The following is a 12,818-nucleotide window of genomic DNA, read 5'->3' as shown; positions in this document are numbered from 1 at the left end:
ATGCCATCGGCCGACTAGACGCAGGCGAATCCAGAACGGCCGTTGCCAGGGCATTCCATGTGTCCCCAAGCACCATCTCCAGACTGTGGGACCGTTACCAGCAACATGGATCAACACGTGACCTCCCTAGATCCGGTCGACCACGGGTCACTACCCCCGGGCAGGACCGCTACATCCGGGTACGCCACCTTCGTGAACGATTGATTACTGCCACCTCCACAGCCGCAGCAATACCAGGTTTGCGCAGGATATCCGACCAGACCGTACGGAACCGCCTACGTGAGGTAGGAATTCGTGCCAGACGTCCAGTTCGAGGTGTCATCTTAACACCACAACACCGTCGACTCCGACTGCAGTGGTGCCAGATTCATCGACAATGGCCTCAACTGCGATGGAGACAGGTGTGGTTCAGTGACGAGTCCCGATTTCTGCTCCGACGTCATGATGGAAGATGTCGCGTGTATAGGCGTCGTGGTGAACGTTATGCGGCAAACTGCGTGCAGGAAGTGGACAGATTCGGCGGGGGTAGTGTCATGGTGTGGGCAGCCATCTCACACACTGGCAGAACTGACCTGGTCCACGTGCAGGGCAACCTGAATGCACAGGGCTACATTGACCAGATCCTCCGGCCACACATCGTTCCAGTTATGGCCAACGCCAACGCAGTGTTCCAACATGACAACGCCAGGCCTCACACAGCACGTCTCACAGCGGCTTTCCTACAGAACAACAACATTAATGTCCTTCCTTGGCCATCGATATCACCGGATTTGAACCCAATTGAGATCTATGGGACGAGTTGGACCGACGCCTCCGACAGCGACAACCACAGCCCCAGACCCTGCCCGAGCTGGCAGCAGCCTTGCAGGCCGAGTGGGCCACCATCCCCCGGGACGTCATCCGTACTCTGGTTGCTTCAATGGGCAGGCGGTGCCAGGCAGTTGTTAACACACGCGGAGGCCACACCCGGTATTGACTCCAGATGACCTTGACCTTAGTGGTGTGTCCTATCACTTACTCACAATGGACTAGAGTGAATTGTGAACAATCCTGCAACATTTGGTAATTATCGGACTCACCATTCAATAATTAAATCAATTCTCCAAATGTTACGACAATGTGGTTTTGCGTTTCTTCTTTTGAAGAGTATATATATATATATATCCGATCGAGATAATGTTTGTCTCGTGCAACAGTCAATCGCACAAATTTGTTTTGTTGAATCAATCACATAGTTTCTAATAATTTATTAGGAATTGCAGAATCAACAATGATGGTAAGTAAAAACATTAGTTCTCACCAATTACATCTGCAATAGTACATGATAAAGCTATATATAAAATTTCAAGTCAATATCTCAAGGTTTTCTAAAAAAAACATCCAGAAAACTATATGTGGGACAACAAGAAGGACGGAGATGAAGCCTGTAGTTCCCTACAGTTGGAACGGCAGGGGACTTATAATTCAGCATACCTCTGTAATTTTTATCAGCAACAGGGAAGAATAACTCAAACACTTACTATCTCTATTATGTTTTTCAATATTGTTTTAAAATCCTTCAAATATGTATGTCTATTTCAGTAAAATTCAACCTACCTCAGTTTTCTTCCAAAATCACCTTCATCAGGAACAGGGGCAGACAACTTAAAAATCCTGTATGACAATTTCAACACAATTTGACATAAGGCTGGTAGGTACTGGGTTCGCAGCCTGGTACCGGCTCCCACCAAGAGCGAGTTTTAACGACCAGATGGGTAGGTGTAAGACCACAACACCCTCTTTTCTCTCGCTAACCACTGACAACTAACCCACTGTACTGGATAGACAGCCCAGCTAGTTGAGGTGTGTGCCCAAGACAGTGTGCTTGAACCTTAATGGGATATAACTGTCCTGGATAGACAGCCCAGTAAGCTGAGGTGTGTGCTCAAGACAGCATGCTTGAACCTTAATGGTATATAAGCACGAAATAAGTTGAAAAAAATTAACCTACCTCAGCTAGCTTTCTTCCAAAATCATCATCTTCATCAGGAACTGAGGCAGATAACGGCAATGTTTCCACTCTCTGGACATTTTCCGACTCCATCTGCGATTCATATGGACCACCACTTTGATCATACTGCTGAGATTTGTTGGGTTGATACGACTGTTCAGACAGATAACTCTGATCTGGATCATACCGACTGTAAGGACCAGTGTCCTGGCTGTAAGGACCTGTGTCCTGGCTATAAGGACCCGTGTCCTGACTGTAAGGAACCATGTCCTGATGTTCTGAAAACTGTGGCTCAAACCCACCTGACTTGTACTGATCGCTTGGCTGAAATTGTTGCTCAGACACATAACTCTGATCCGGGTTGTACGACTCCGGTTGCCTCTCTGTCGGATATTCTGTCCCGGATGGATAACTCTGGTTAGGATCATATGACTCAGGTTGTCCTTGTTGGTTGATGTAGTAAGAGCTATTTGAATCATCGGGATAGTAACCTAACGACTGGCTTGGAACGTCACTCGCGTTAGAGTAATATCGGTTAACGTCGTCAATGCTTTGATCTTCCTTCTCTTGCTGTGTTCTTCCATCATCTGCTGCACTACTTTCTGGGTAATACGGCTGTCCATTTTGTGTTCCTACACCCAAAGGATAATCCGATCTGACCTGAGTATCTCTCTGATCTGGAACTATTTCTTTATCACCTCGTTTCAATCCGTTCAATGAAATTTTATGTCTTGCCCGTCTGCTTGGTCGTTTCCGTGGTGACGATTCCTCTTTTCTACTGGCTGGAAGTCTATTTCTGGATGGAGTCCTGTGTAGTTGAGGCTTGTAGTCTGGGTTTCTCTGGTTGTTTTCCAGTTCTGACCAGTATCTGTTGAGGTCGTTGAGTTTTCGATCCAGTTTTCTCAGTTTGTGATTTATGTTGTCAACGGCACCTTCTTCATCAACTGTCAAACCTCGGTCATTCCTAAAAACAGTCATCAAAAATTATAATTAAAACATCAATAAAATATGTCTTTTTCACACATAAGCAAATAAAATATTTCACAAAAGGCAGAGCTAGATGTGATAGCGGCACTTTAAACTCACCCATCATGCAGTATAATGGGCAGGGCGAGCCAGTCTAGAAGAGCCTGTGATTGCAGTAGTTTAAACACACCCATCAGGCAGTATAATGGGCAGGGCGAGCCGGTCTAGAAGAGCCTGTGATTGCAGTAGTTTAAACTCACCCATCATGCAGTATAATGGGCAGGGCGAGCCAGTCTAGAAGAGCCTGTGATTGCAGTAGTTTAAACACACCCATCAGGCAGTATAATGGGCAGGGCGAGCCAGTCTAGAAGAGCCTGTGATTGCAGTAGTTTAAACACACCCATCAGGCAGTATAATGGGCAGGGCGAGCCAGTCTAGAAGAGCCTGTGATTGCAGTAGTTTAAACTCACCCATCAGGCAGTATAATGGGCAGGGCGAACCAGTCTAGAAGAGCCTGTGATTGCAGTAGTTTAAACACACCCATCAGGCAGTATAATGGGCAGGGCGAGCCAGTCTAGAAGAGCCTGTGATTGCAGTAGTTTAAACTCACCCATCATGCAGTATAATGGGCAGGGCGAGCCAGTCTAGAAGAGCCTATGATTGCAGTAGTTTAAACTCACCCATCAGGCAGTATAATGGGCAGGGCGAGCCAGTCTAGAAGAGCCTGTGATTGCAGTAGTTTAAACTCACCCATCAGGCAGTATAATGGGCAGGGCGAGCCAGTCTAGAAGAGCCTGTGATTGCAGTAGTTTAAACTCACCCATCAGGCAGTATAATGGGCAGGGCGAGCCAGTCTAGAAGAGCCTGTGATTGCAGTAGTTTAAACACACCCATCAGGCAGTATAATGGGCAGGGCGAGCCAGTCTAGAAGAGCCTGTCATCTTGACAGTTTAAACTCACCCATCAGGCAGTATAATGGGCAGGGCGAGCCAGTCTAGAAGAGCCTGTGATTGCAGTAGTTTAAACACACCCATCAGGCAGTATAATGGGCAGGGCGAGCCAGTCTAGAAGAGACTGTGATTGCAGTAGTTTAAACTCACCCATCATGCAGTATAATGGGCAGGGCGAGCCAGTCTAGAAGAGCCTGTGATTGCAGTAGTTTAAACACACCCATCATGCAGTATAATGGGCAGGGCGAGCCAGTCTAGAAGAGCCTGTCATCTTGACAGTTTAAACTCACCCATCAGGCAGTATAATGGGCAGGGCGAGCCAGTCTAGAAGAGCCTGTGATTGCAGTAGTTTAAACACACCCATCAGGCAGTATAATGGGCAGGGCGAGCCAGTCTAGAAGAGACTGTGATTGCAGTAGTTTAAACACACCCATCAGGCAGTATAATGGGCAGGGCGAGCCAGTCTAGAAGAGCCTGTGATTGCAGTAGTTTAAACACACCCATCAGGCAGTATAATGGGCAGGGCGAGCCAGTCTAGAAGAGCCTGTGATTGCAGTAGTTTAAACTCACCCATCAGGCAGTATAATGGGCAGGGCGAGCCAGTCTAGAAGAGCCTGTGATTGCAGTAGTTTAAACTCACCCATCATGCAGTATAATGGGCAGGGCGAGCCAGTCTAGAAGAGCATGTGATTGCAGTAGTTTAAACTCACCCATCATGCAGTATAATGGGCAGGGCGAGCCAGTCTAGAAGAGCCTGTGATTGCAGTAGTTTAAACTCACCCATCATGCAGTATAATGGGCAGGGCGAGCCAGTCTAGAAGAGCCTGTGATTGCAGTAGTTTAAACACACCCATCATGCAGTATAATGGGCAGGGCGAGCCAGTCTAGAAGAGCCTGTGATTGCAGTAGTTTAAACTCACCCATCATGCAGTATAATGGGCAGGGCAAGCCGGTCTAGAAGAGCCTGTGATTGCAGTAGTTTAAACACACCCATCAGGCAGTATAATGGGCAGGGCGAGCCAGTCTAGAAGAGCCTGTGATTGCAGTAGTTTAAACTCACCCATCATGCAGTATAATGGGCAGGGCAAGCCGGTCTAGAAGAGCATGTGATTGCAGTAGTTTAAACACACCCATCAGGCAGTATAATGGGCAGGGCAAGCCGGTCTAGAAGAGCATGTGATCAAGGGAGTTTAAACTCACCCATCAGGCAGTATAATGGGCAGGGCAAGCCAGTCTAGAAGAGCCTGTGATTGCAGTAGTTTAAACACACCCATCAGGCAGTATAATGGGCAGGGCGAGCCGGTCTAGAAGAGCCTGTGATTGCAGTAGTTTAAACACACCCATCATGCAGTATAATGGGCAGGGCGAGCCAGTCTAGAAGAGCCTGTGATTGCAGTAGTTTAAACACACCCATCAGGCAGTATAATGGGCAGGGCGAGCCAGTCTAGAAGAGCCTGTGATTGCAGTAGTTTAAACACACCCATCAGGCAGTATAATGGGCAGGGCGAGCCGGTCTAGAAGAGCCTGTGATTGCAGTAGTTTAAACACACCCATCAGGCAGTATAATGGGCAGGGCAAGCCGGTCTAGAAGAGCATGTGATCAAGGGAGTTTAAACTCACCCATCAGGCAGTATAATGGGCAGGGCAAGCCAGTCTAGAAGAGCCTGTCATCGTGACAGTTTAAACTCAAAATCAGGCAGTATAATGGGCAGGGCAAGCCTGTGATCGAGGCGGTTTAAACTCACCCATCAGGCAGTATAATGGGCAGGGCGAGCCGGTCTAGAAGAGCCTGTCCCATCTGGATGGTCTCGTTACAGTCATCCAGTAGTTTCTCCTTGGCCGTCTGGTACTTGACGAGAACCTCCTCTATCGGGACCTCATGCGTTAGCGCTTGAGAGATGATCCCTAGAATCTGCTCAATCCGATCAAACAGCTGTTAAAACAAAAATTAAAAATAATTTGTTTTATAACGGAGATATTTTGTGATGTAAAATTCAGAATTCATTCAGTGCATTAAAAAGAAATAAAATTCAAAACTTAACGCAGATGTCAAGCCCATCTCTATTATTATATTATTACTTACATAAAATAATGACATACATTAATGAGATGTAAGGCCATAATAAAATAAATCCCAGATTTTTATCTCCACATGCCCTGAAAATAAAAGTCCACCCCGTGATATTGAAAGGGTTAAGCCCAATGCTTTAACTACTACAACTCTGAAGCTGGACTTTTCAAAACATCCACTTCTATTTCAGATTTCTGTGATAGCACTTATTTCTTTTTTCTTTTTTCTTTTAATTTTGTTCTAGGACTGTTCAGATGTTTTCAGAACACTAAATTCTCATTGGTTGCACCTGGTCACATGACGACAAAAACATGGCTGATACTGTGAGACGATTGGCTCGTTCACTGGTTCCCTGTGAAAATCTCTTCCATGCCTCCTCCAATCGCCGAGCTCTTTCATTATTAGGTTCAAGGTCATAGCGCAGGGATCGTCTAAGAACCAGAGCTGCTTGTAACAACTGTTTTCCATACTCATAAGTTCCCTGTATAAAAAGAGTTTCAAAACATGTACAATGTAATATACTCTTCAAAAAAAGTAGGGCCTGAAATATTAATGTTAATATCAACTATTAGACCGAACACATGTTTTGACCACAGACAGCCTAGTAAAGAATGTTCAGGTCTGTTTATCAACACGCCGAAACACATTCCATAGTTTGCACATGCATCACGCAGTTGCCCTGTACACATGCTTGGTGTGTCATTCTTGATTTTGACAATTTCCAGGAAGGTCCATTAATCACTGTGGAACATAATTTCTGTCAATCTTTTTCATTCTGTTGATCATACAGTTGTTATTGTTTTGTTTTCAGTCATTTGTATTGTTTGAATTTGTGTTTTACTGATAAAAAAAATGTCAACTTTTAAATATCACTTCTGACCCCAATTGTCCTTCAAGATCTTTGGTGGTCATAAAACCTACTGTAATATTGAACTACCTGTTGTAATGTTTGCCCAATTAATTCACTATTATCATATAACCATTCTCCACAGCTAATATACCTTACAATTTTGACAATTATAAATTCTTATTAGAGTTCCCCTACTTTTTTTGAAGAGTATATATCAGTACAGTCAGACTTCAATACAGCAACCATGTTTGTCTCTGAGTCACTTTCGTTTCAACTTATTTTCGTGGTTATATCCAATTAAGGTTGAAGCATGCTGTCCTGGGCACACACCTCAGCTATCTGGGCTGTCTGTCCAGGACAAAGGGTTACCGTAGTTGTTAGTTGTTAGCGGTTAGTGAGAGAGAAGAGGGTGTAGTAGTCTTATACCTATACACAGTCATTAAAACTCGCTCTGGGTGGGAGCCGGAACCAGTTGTAGTCCGATGGCTTAACCACTGCGCCACCGAGGCTGGTGAGTCACTTTCTCTTTATGTAGAATTTGCCATTGTAACAAATGTGTCATGAGTTATTCCCCTTGCCATAAAGACATACGGAAAAATACTGCTTAATAGTTACTCTATTGTGATTGTAACAGAAGACTGAATAGTATTTAAATAATTAACACACAGCAATTATTATTAAAAACAACAAATATATGAACATGTAATAAAATATTTTTTTAAAGCATGATTAAGTGACTAGCCTACATCTAGGTGCATTCACGGTCAATCAATCACTGGTTAAAAAGTTTGTTTTGTTTAACGACACCATTAGAGCACACCCCTGTGCATGCTGTAACCTCACCGTGGTGCAGGGATGTAACATTCTTTTTGAGAATGGCCAATACAGCACAAATTAAAATTTTGAGTAAAAGTCAGTATCTATCTGTTCTTTACACTGTTTTTATTTTAATCTTGATTTTTTATGTTGATGTTGATCATCACCTTATTTGTTTACATTACCATGGTTTGACGCCCAATAGCCGATGTATTTTTCGTGCTGGGGTGTCGTTAAACATTCATTCATTCATTCATTCATTCATTCATTCATTCATTCATTCATTCATTCATTCATTCATTCCATTAAAGCACATTGATTTATTAATCATCATCTGTTGGATGTCAAACATTTGGTAATTTTGACATATAGTCTTAAAGAATGTTTGTTCACGACACTTTTTGGTCAGATGATGTAACAAAGTCTGACTCCACTGTATATCTTGATATATTAGTCAAGTCACTAATTTTAAGCTTTGTAAAAAAAAAAAAAAATTATAAATAAATTTAATATTGACTTTATACATTAGTATTCCAGCAAACATTTTCTTCAGCAATACAGATTTTAAGGATAGTTGGGAAAATGCTAAATTTTGCAATTGTGATTTTTGAATGGCCACTTGAGTATTTAAAGTGTCTTACTGCAGCCGTTGATTCAAACTTGCGGTGTTCGTCTTGTAAAGACTCTGCCTCTTCTTTTGTCCGTCCCATTTCTGTGTGTGTGCTGGCCATCACATCGCCCAGCTCAAAGATCCAGTCTATGGCCTGCAGTAGAAAACATACATCACATGACTTAAACAAGCATTCTGAGAGTACTGTTAAAGCAATAAATCTCCCCTACAATTTTTTTTTATCTCCTATGTTCAAGGGCCATAACTCTGTCAAAAATGGGTAAATCACCACGAAAGTCAAACTTGATCTATAACAGTACATGATAAAACTATACCTAAAATTCCAGCTCAATATCTTGAGGCACTGCGAAAAAAAGGTCCAAAAAACTATATCTGAGAGTACTGCTAAAGCAATACATCTCCCCTACCAAATTTTTGTATCTCCTAAGTTCAAGGGCCATAATTCTGTTAACAATGGGTAAATTGCCATAAATTAAAACTTGATCTGTAACTGTACATGATAAAACTATACACAAAATATGTGTGACAGATGGACAGACAGAGGGATGTAGATGAAACCTATACTCTGGTTGTATCGGCAGGGGACTAAAAAGGATATTAAATGAGCTACTATGTATTGTCCCGAATTAAATAAGTTTTCTTTGTCATGATGGACTTAAACTTGATAATACATAGTAGTGACTTCTACTATGGTTTTACATAATTATAAAAATAATAGTTTCATATACTTACCATTTGTGACACCCAATAGTCGATATGTATTTTTGTGCTGGGGTGTTGTTAAACATTCATTCATTCATTCATTCATTCATTCATTCATTCATTCACTCACTTAGTAGCAAGCTTGACATTATATTTATTACCCCCAGCCTGGAAGTGTTTACTCAGCTACCCATGTACTGTTCTACGTGCCGATTATATTATCAGCAAGAGATTTTTTATTTACTTCGTAACAGACAGCACATGATATATCATGGCCTTTGACATATCAGTCGTAGGGTACTAGCTGGAACTAGTGGATTCGATCCTTCCATCAGAGCACCTCAGGCAAGTCATCTACCAATTAAACTAGGTTCTGTCCCAAACCACTGACATAAATGCTGCTCTTTCTATACTCCATCTGGCAAAAGGCTAACAGTAAATCATAATAAATTAAGAATACCACAGAATTAAATAACTCAACTACCATAAATCTTTTTAGAGAACTATAATCAACATCAATAGGTGCAACTGTAAACCAAATTTCATTGACCTGGGACATGTAGTTTGTGAAAAACTGATTTAAATGCGATATTAAATGAATTCATTCATCTTTCTCATATATCACCCTCTGCCTAACATACTCATTATCTTAATATAATTTTTTTTTCCAATTACTCCTTGAATATTATGAATATTAAACTTCAACACAAAAGTTGACACCATTGCCACTACTATCCCTGCCACTGTTGCCACCATGATACAATTAATACTTTCTTCTCACTTTTGTACTTCATAAATAAATAGTTAGTTTTGTTTAATGATACCACTAGAGCACACTGATTTATTAATCATCGGCTATTAGATGTTAAACATTTGGTAATTTTGACATATGATATATAGAGTGGAAACCCGCTACATTTTGTTCCATTAGTAGTAAGGGATCTTTTATATGCACCATCCCAGATAGGATAGCACATACCACGGCCTTTAATATACCAGTTGTGATGCACTGGCTAGAATGAGATTTTACTTCATAAAGGCGACACTGAATACCACCCATACCTGATCAGCATCCATCTCGCACATCCTTAGTTGTAAAATCTGCTGTAGTTTTAACTTTTGCACGTCTGCTTGTGACAATTGTGAATTATTTCACTCAGGACATAACCATGATATGAAATGGAAGGTTGTGTAATATGCTATAAAGATGTTCCACCCATACCTGATCAGCATCTATCTTGCATGTCCTGAGTGGTAAAATCTGCTGTAGTTTTAACTTTTGCACGTCTGCTTGTGACAACTGAGAATTATTTAACTCACGACATAACCATGATATGCAATGGAATGTTATGTAATACGCTATAAAATCCACTCATACCTGATCAGTATCCATCCTGCATGTCCTGAGTTGTAAAATCTACTGTAGTTTTAACTTTCACAAGTCTGCAGACGTCGGTTTGTGACAAATGAGAATTATTTAACTTGGGACATAACCATGATATGCAATGGAAGGTTGTGTAATATGATATACAATCCACCCATACTTGATCAGCATCCATCTCGCACATCCTCAGTTGTAAAATCTGCTGTAGTTTTAACCTGCGGACGTCGGTTTGTGACAATTGAGAATTATTTCACTCGGGACATAACCATGATATGAAATGGAAGGTTGTGTAATATGCTATAAAAACCACCCATACCTGATCAGCATCCATCTCGCACATTCTCAGTTGTAAAATCTGCTGTAGTTTTAACCTGCGGACGTCGGTTTGTGACAAATGAGAATTATTTCACTCGGGACATAACCATGATATGAAATGGAAGGTTGTGTAATATGCTATAAAGATGTTCCACCCATACCTGATCAGCATCCATCTCACACATCCTCAGTTGTAAAATCTGCTGTAGTTTTAACCTGCGGACGTCGGTTTGTGACAATTGAGAATTATTTCACTCGGGACATAACCATGATATGAAATGGAAAGTTGTGTAATATGCTATAAAAACCACCCATACCTGATCAGCATCCATCTCGCACGTCCTCAGTTGTAAAATCTGTTGTAGTTTTAACTTGCGCACGTCGGCCAGTTCATCACACCTCATCTTGCGCTCCTGTAGGTCCTCCAGATTCTTCGTCACGTGTTTTACTTGGCCATCGTAGTCTGGCGAGATGTCTTTTCCAAAAGCGTTTTTGATTGGCCGAGACATTTCATCCACCAGACTCTGTCCATCATTCAATGTTTTCTGTGCCGCATTGTCTGGAAGATTTAAAGGCACAATATCTAGTTTAAAACCAAATGCTAAACAGATATCTAAAGACAATAATGTACCAAGAGGTATTGGGTGGATGAAGAATGAACTCTCATTTGGCAATTATTTTTCTTTGCCAAAGGTCTTCGCATTAAGAAAGTTATAAATGAAAACGTATCTCTTTTAAAAATTTCTGATGACACCTATAGTATTGAAATCACCAACTCTATAGTCCTTTCCACAGGGAATGCCTTTTTTCATACTATGAAATTTACTACAAGTTATTTATTTCTGAGCTGATTGTTTTTTAAATTGGACACAAAAATAGGTGGGTTTTTGTTATTTCCAAAACACTTTTACTTTTCTTCTTACGCCAAACCAAACTGAAATTATTTCCAAAATACATTTTTGTAGGGGGATGGGACGGACTATAGTTTTCAAAGTATGCAGTTTCACTTGTAACAAAAAAGGAAGGAAATGGTTTATTTAACGACGCACTCAACACATTTTATTTACAGTTATATGACCACACAGATATTGAGAGATGAAACCCACTGTCGCCACTTCATGGGCTACACTTTTCGATTAGCAGCAAGGGATCTTTTATATGCACCATCCCATAGACAGGATAGCACATACCACGGCCTTTGATGTACCAGTCGTAGTGAACTGGCTGGAGCGAGAAACAGACACTTGTAACAAGCACAAAATTAAATAATAGTGAATGAAGAGCCAAGTTAACTAAACAGCAGACCAGAGGCCTAATTCACAAATGTCTCTTAGGCTCTGCTAGACAACAAAGTATCCTCTTGGCAAGTCTTTTAGCACTGCATTGCGAGGTCGCAAAGTTATGAGAGTTTAGTGGATTAGGCTCCAGCTAACATACCGATTTGTTCACATTTTTCATGCAGCACTTTGATAGCTTTCTCCGCACTCTCAACGTCCTCTGCTACAACGTCAGAACACAGCAATTCCAGCAGGTCGTCAAGACGTCGCGAAAACTGAAATATGGTAAATAAAATATTATTGTTAAACCTGCATAAAGCTCGACACAAATGGTGGGTGGGAGTGGAGCACACTAGTGAATAAAATTAGAATGAGAAAGGAATTTATATACAGGGGTCTTGCTACATGTCATAAGCAATAGCAGGCCCACCATCTCTTGAGACTAATTTCCAATATGCCCGCCATCCATTGGCAGCGATAGTAATATCCGCCATCCGTTTATTTAGGCTGCCATCCAAAATCACAAGTCGTGCCATCATCTTGAACTACTAGAGTAATCTGGTTCATCGTTGTTTACCAGACATTTTTGAAGTACTTGTACCCTGCAAATCTTAGGTACCATCCCTTCCTATAAGTGGAACCAGCTCTACTGATTCCCGCTATCCCTTTCCTGAATATATCGGAGAGACCACTGATATATATATTTTTTTAAATAATTTTTATTACTTCACCACAAAAATATACAATATACAATATGGAACTGATACATATTAATAAAATAAACATATACAAATAAAATAGATGATGCATTATAAAAGGGTCTCATACATATTAATATAAATAATAACACAATTAATCTGTAAATC

At 41.3% G+C, this 12,818-nt stretch overlaps 1 protein-coding gene across 1 annotated transcript in view; it reads right to left on the bottom strand.

Moving 5' to 3' along the window:
- The window catches only part of LOC121387235 (titin-like), a 481,073-nt gene that overhangs the window by 424,168 nt on the left and 44,087 nt on the right, over positions 1 to 12,818 (bottom strand). The window contains exons 11-16 of the mRNA XM_041518261.1: positions 12,113 to 12,227; positions 10,993 to 11,234; positions 8,285 to 8,407; positions 6,267 to 6,458; positions 5,652 to 5,839; positions 1,991 to 2,954 (exon numbers count right to left, since the gene is read on the bottom strand). Of these exons, the coding sequence (XP_041374195.1) occupies positions 1,991 to 2,954; positions 5,652 to 5,839; positions 6,267 to 6,458; positions 8,285 to 8,407; positions 10,993 to 11,234; positions 12,113 to 12,227 (1,824 nt within the window). The remainder of the gene's footprint in view (positions 1 to 1,990; positions 2,955 to 5,651; positions 5,840 to 6,266; positions 6,459 to 8,284; positions 8,408 to 10,992; positions 11,235 to 12,112; positions 12,228 to 12,818) is intronic.

The sequence above is a fragment of the Gigantopelta aegis genome, chromosome 13 (genome assembly GCF_016097555.1).
Source record: "Gigantopelta aegis isolate Gae_Host chromosome 13, Gae_host_genome, whole genome shotgun sequence".
In the NCBI taxonomy this organism is placed as follows: domain Eukaryota; kingdom Metazoa; phylum Mollusca; class Gastropoda; order Neomphalida; family Peltospiridae; genus Gigantopelta; species Gigantopelta aegis.
This window is presented reverse-complemented; position numbering and strand designations above follow the sequence as displayed.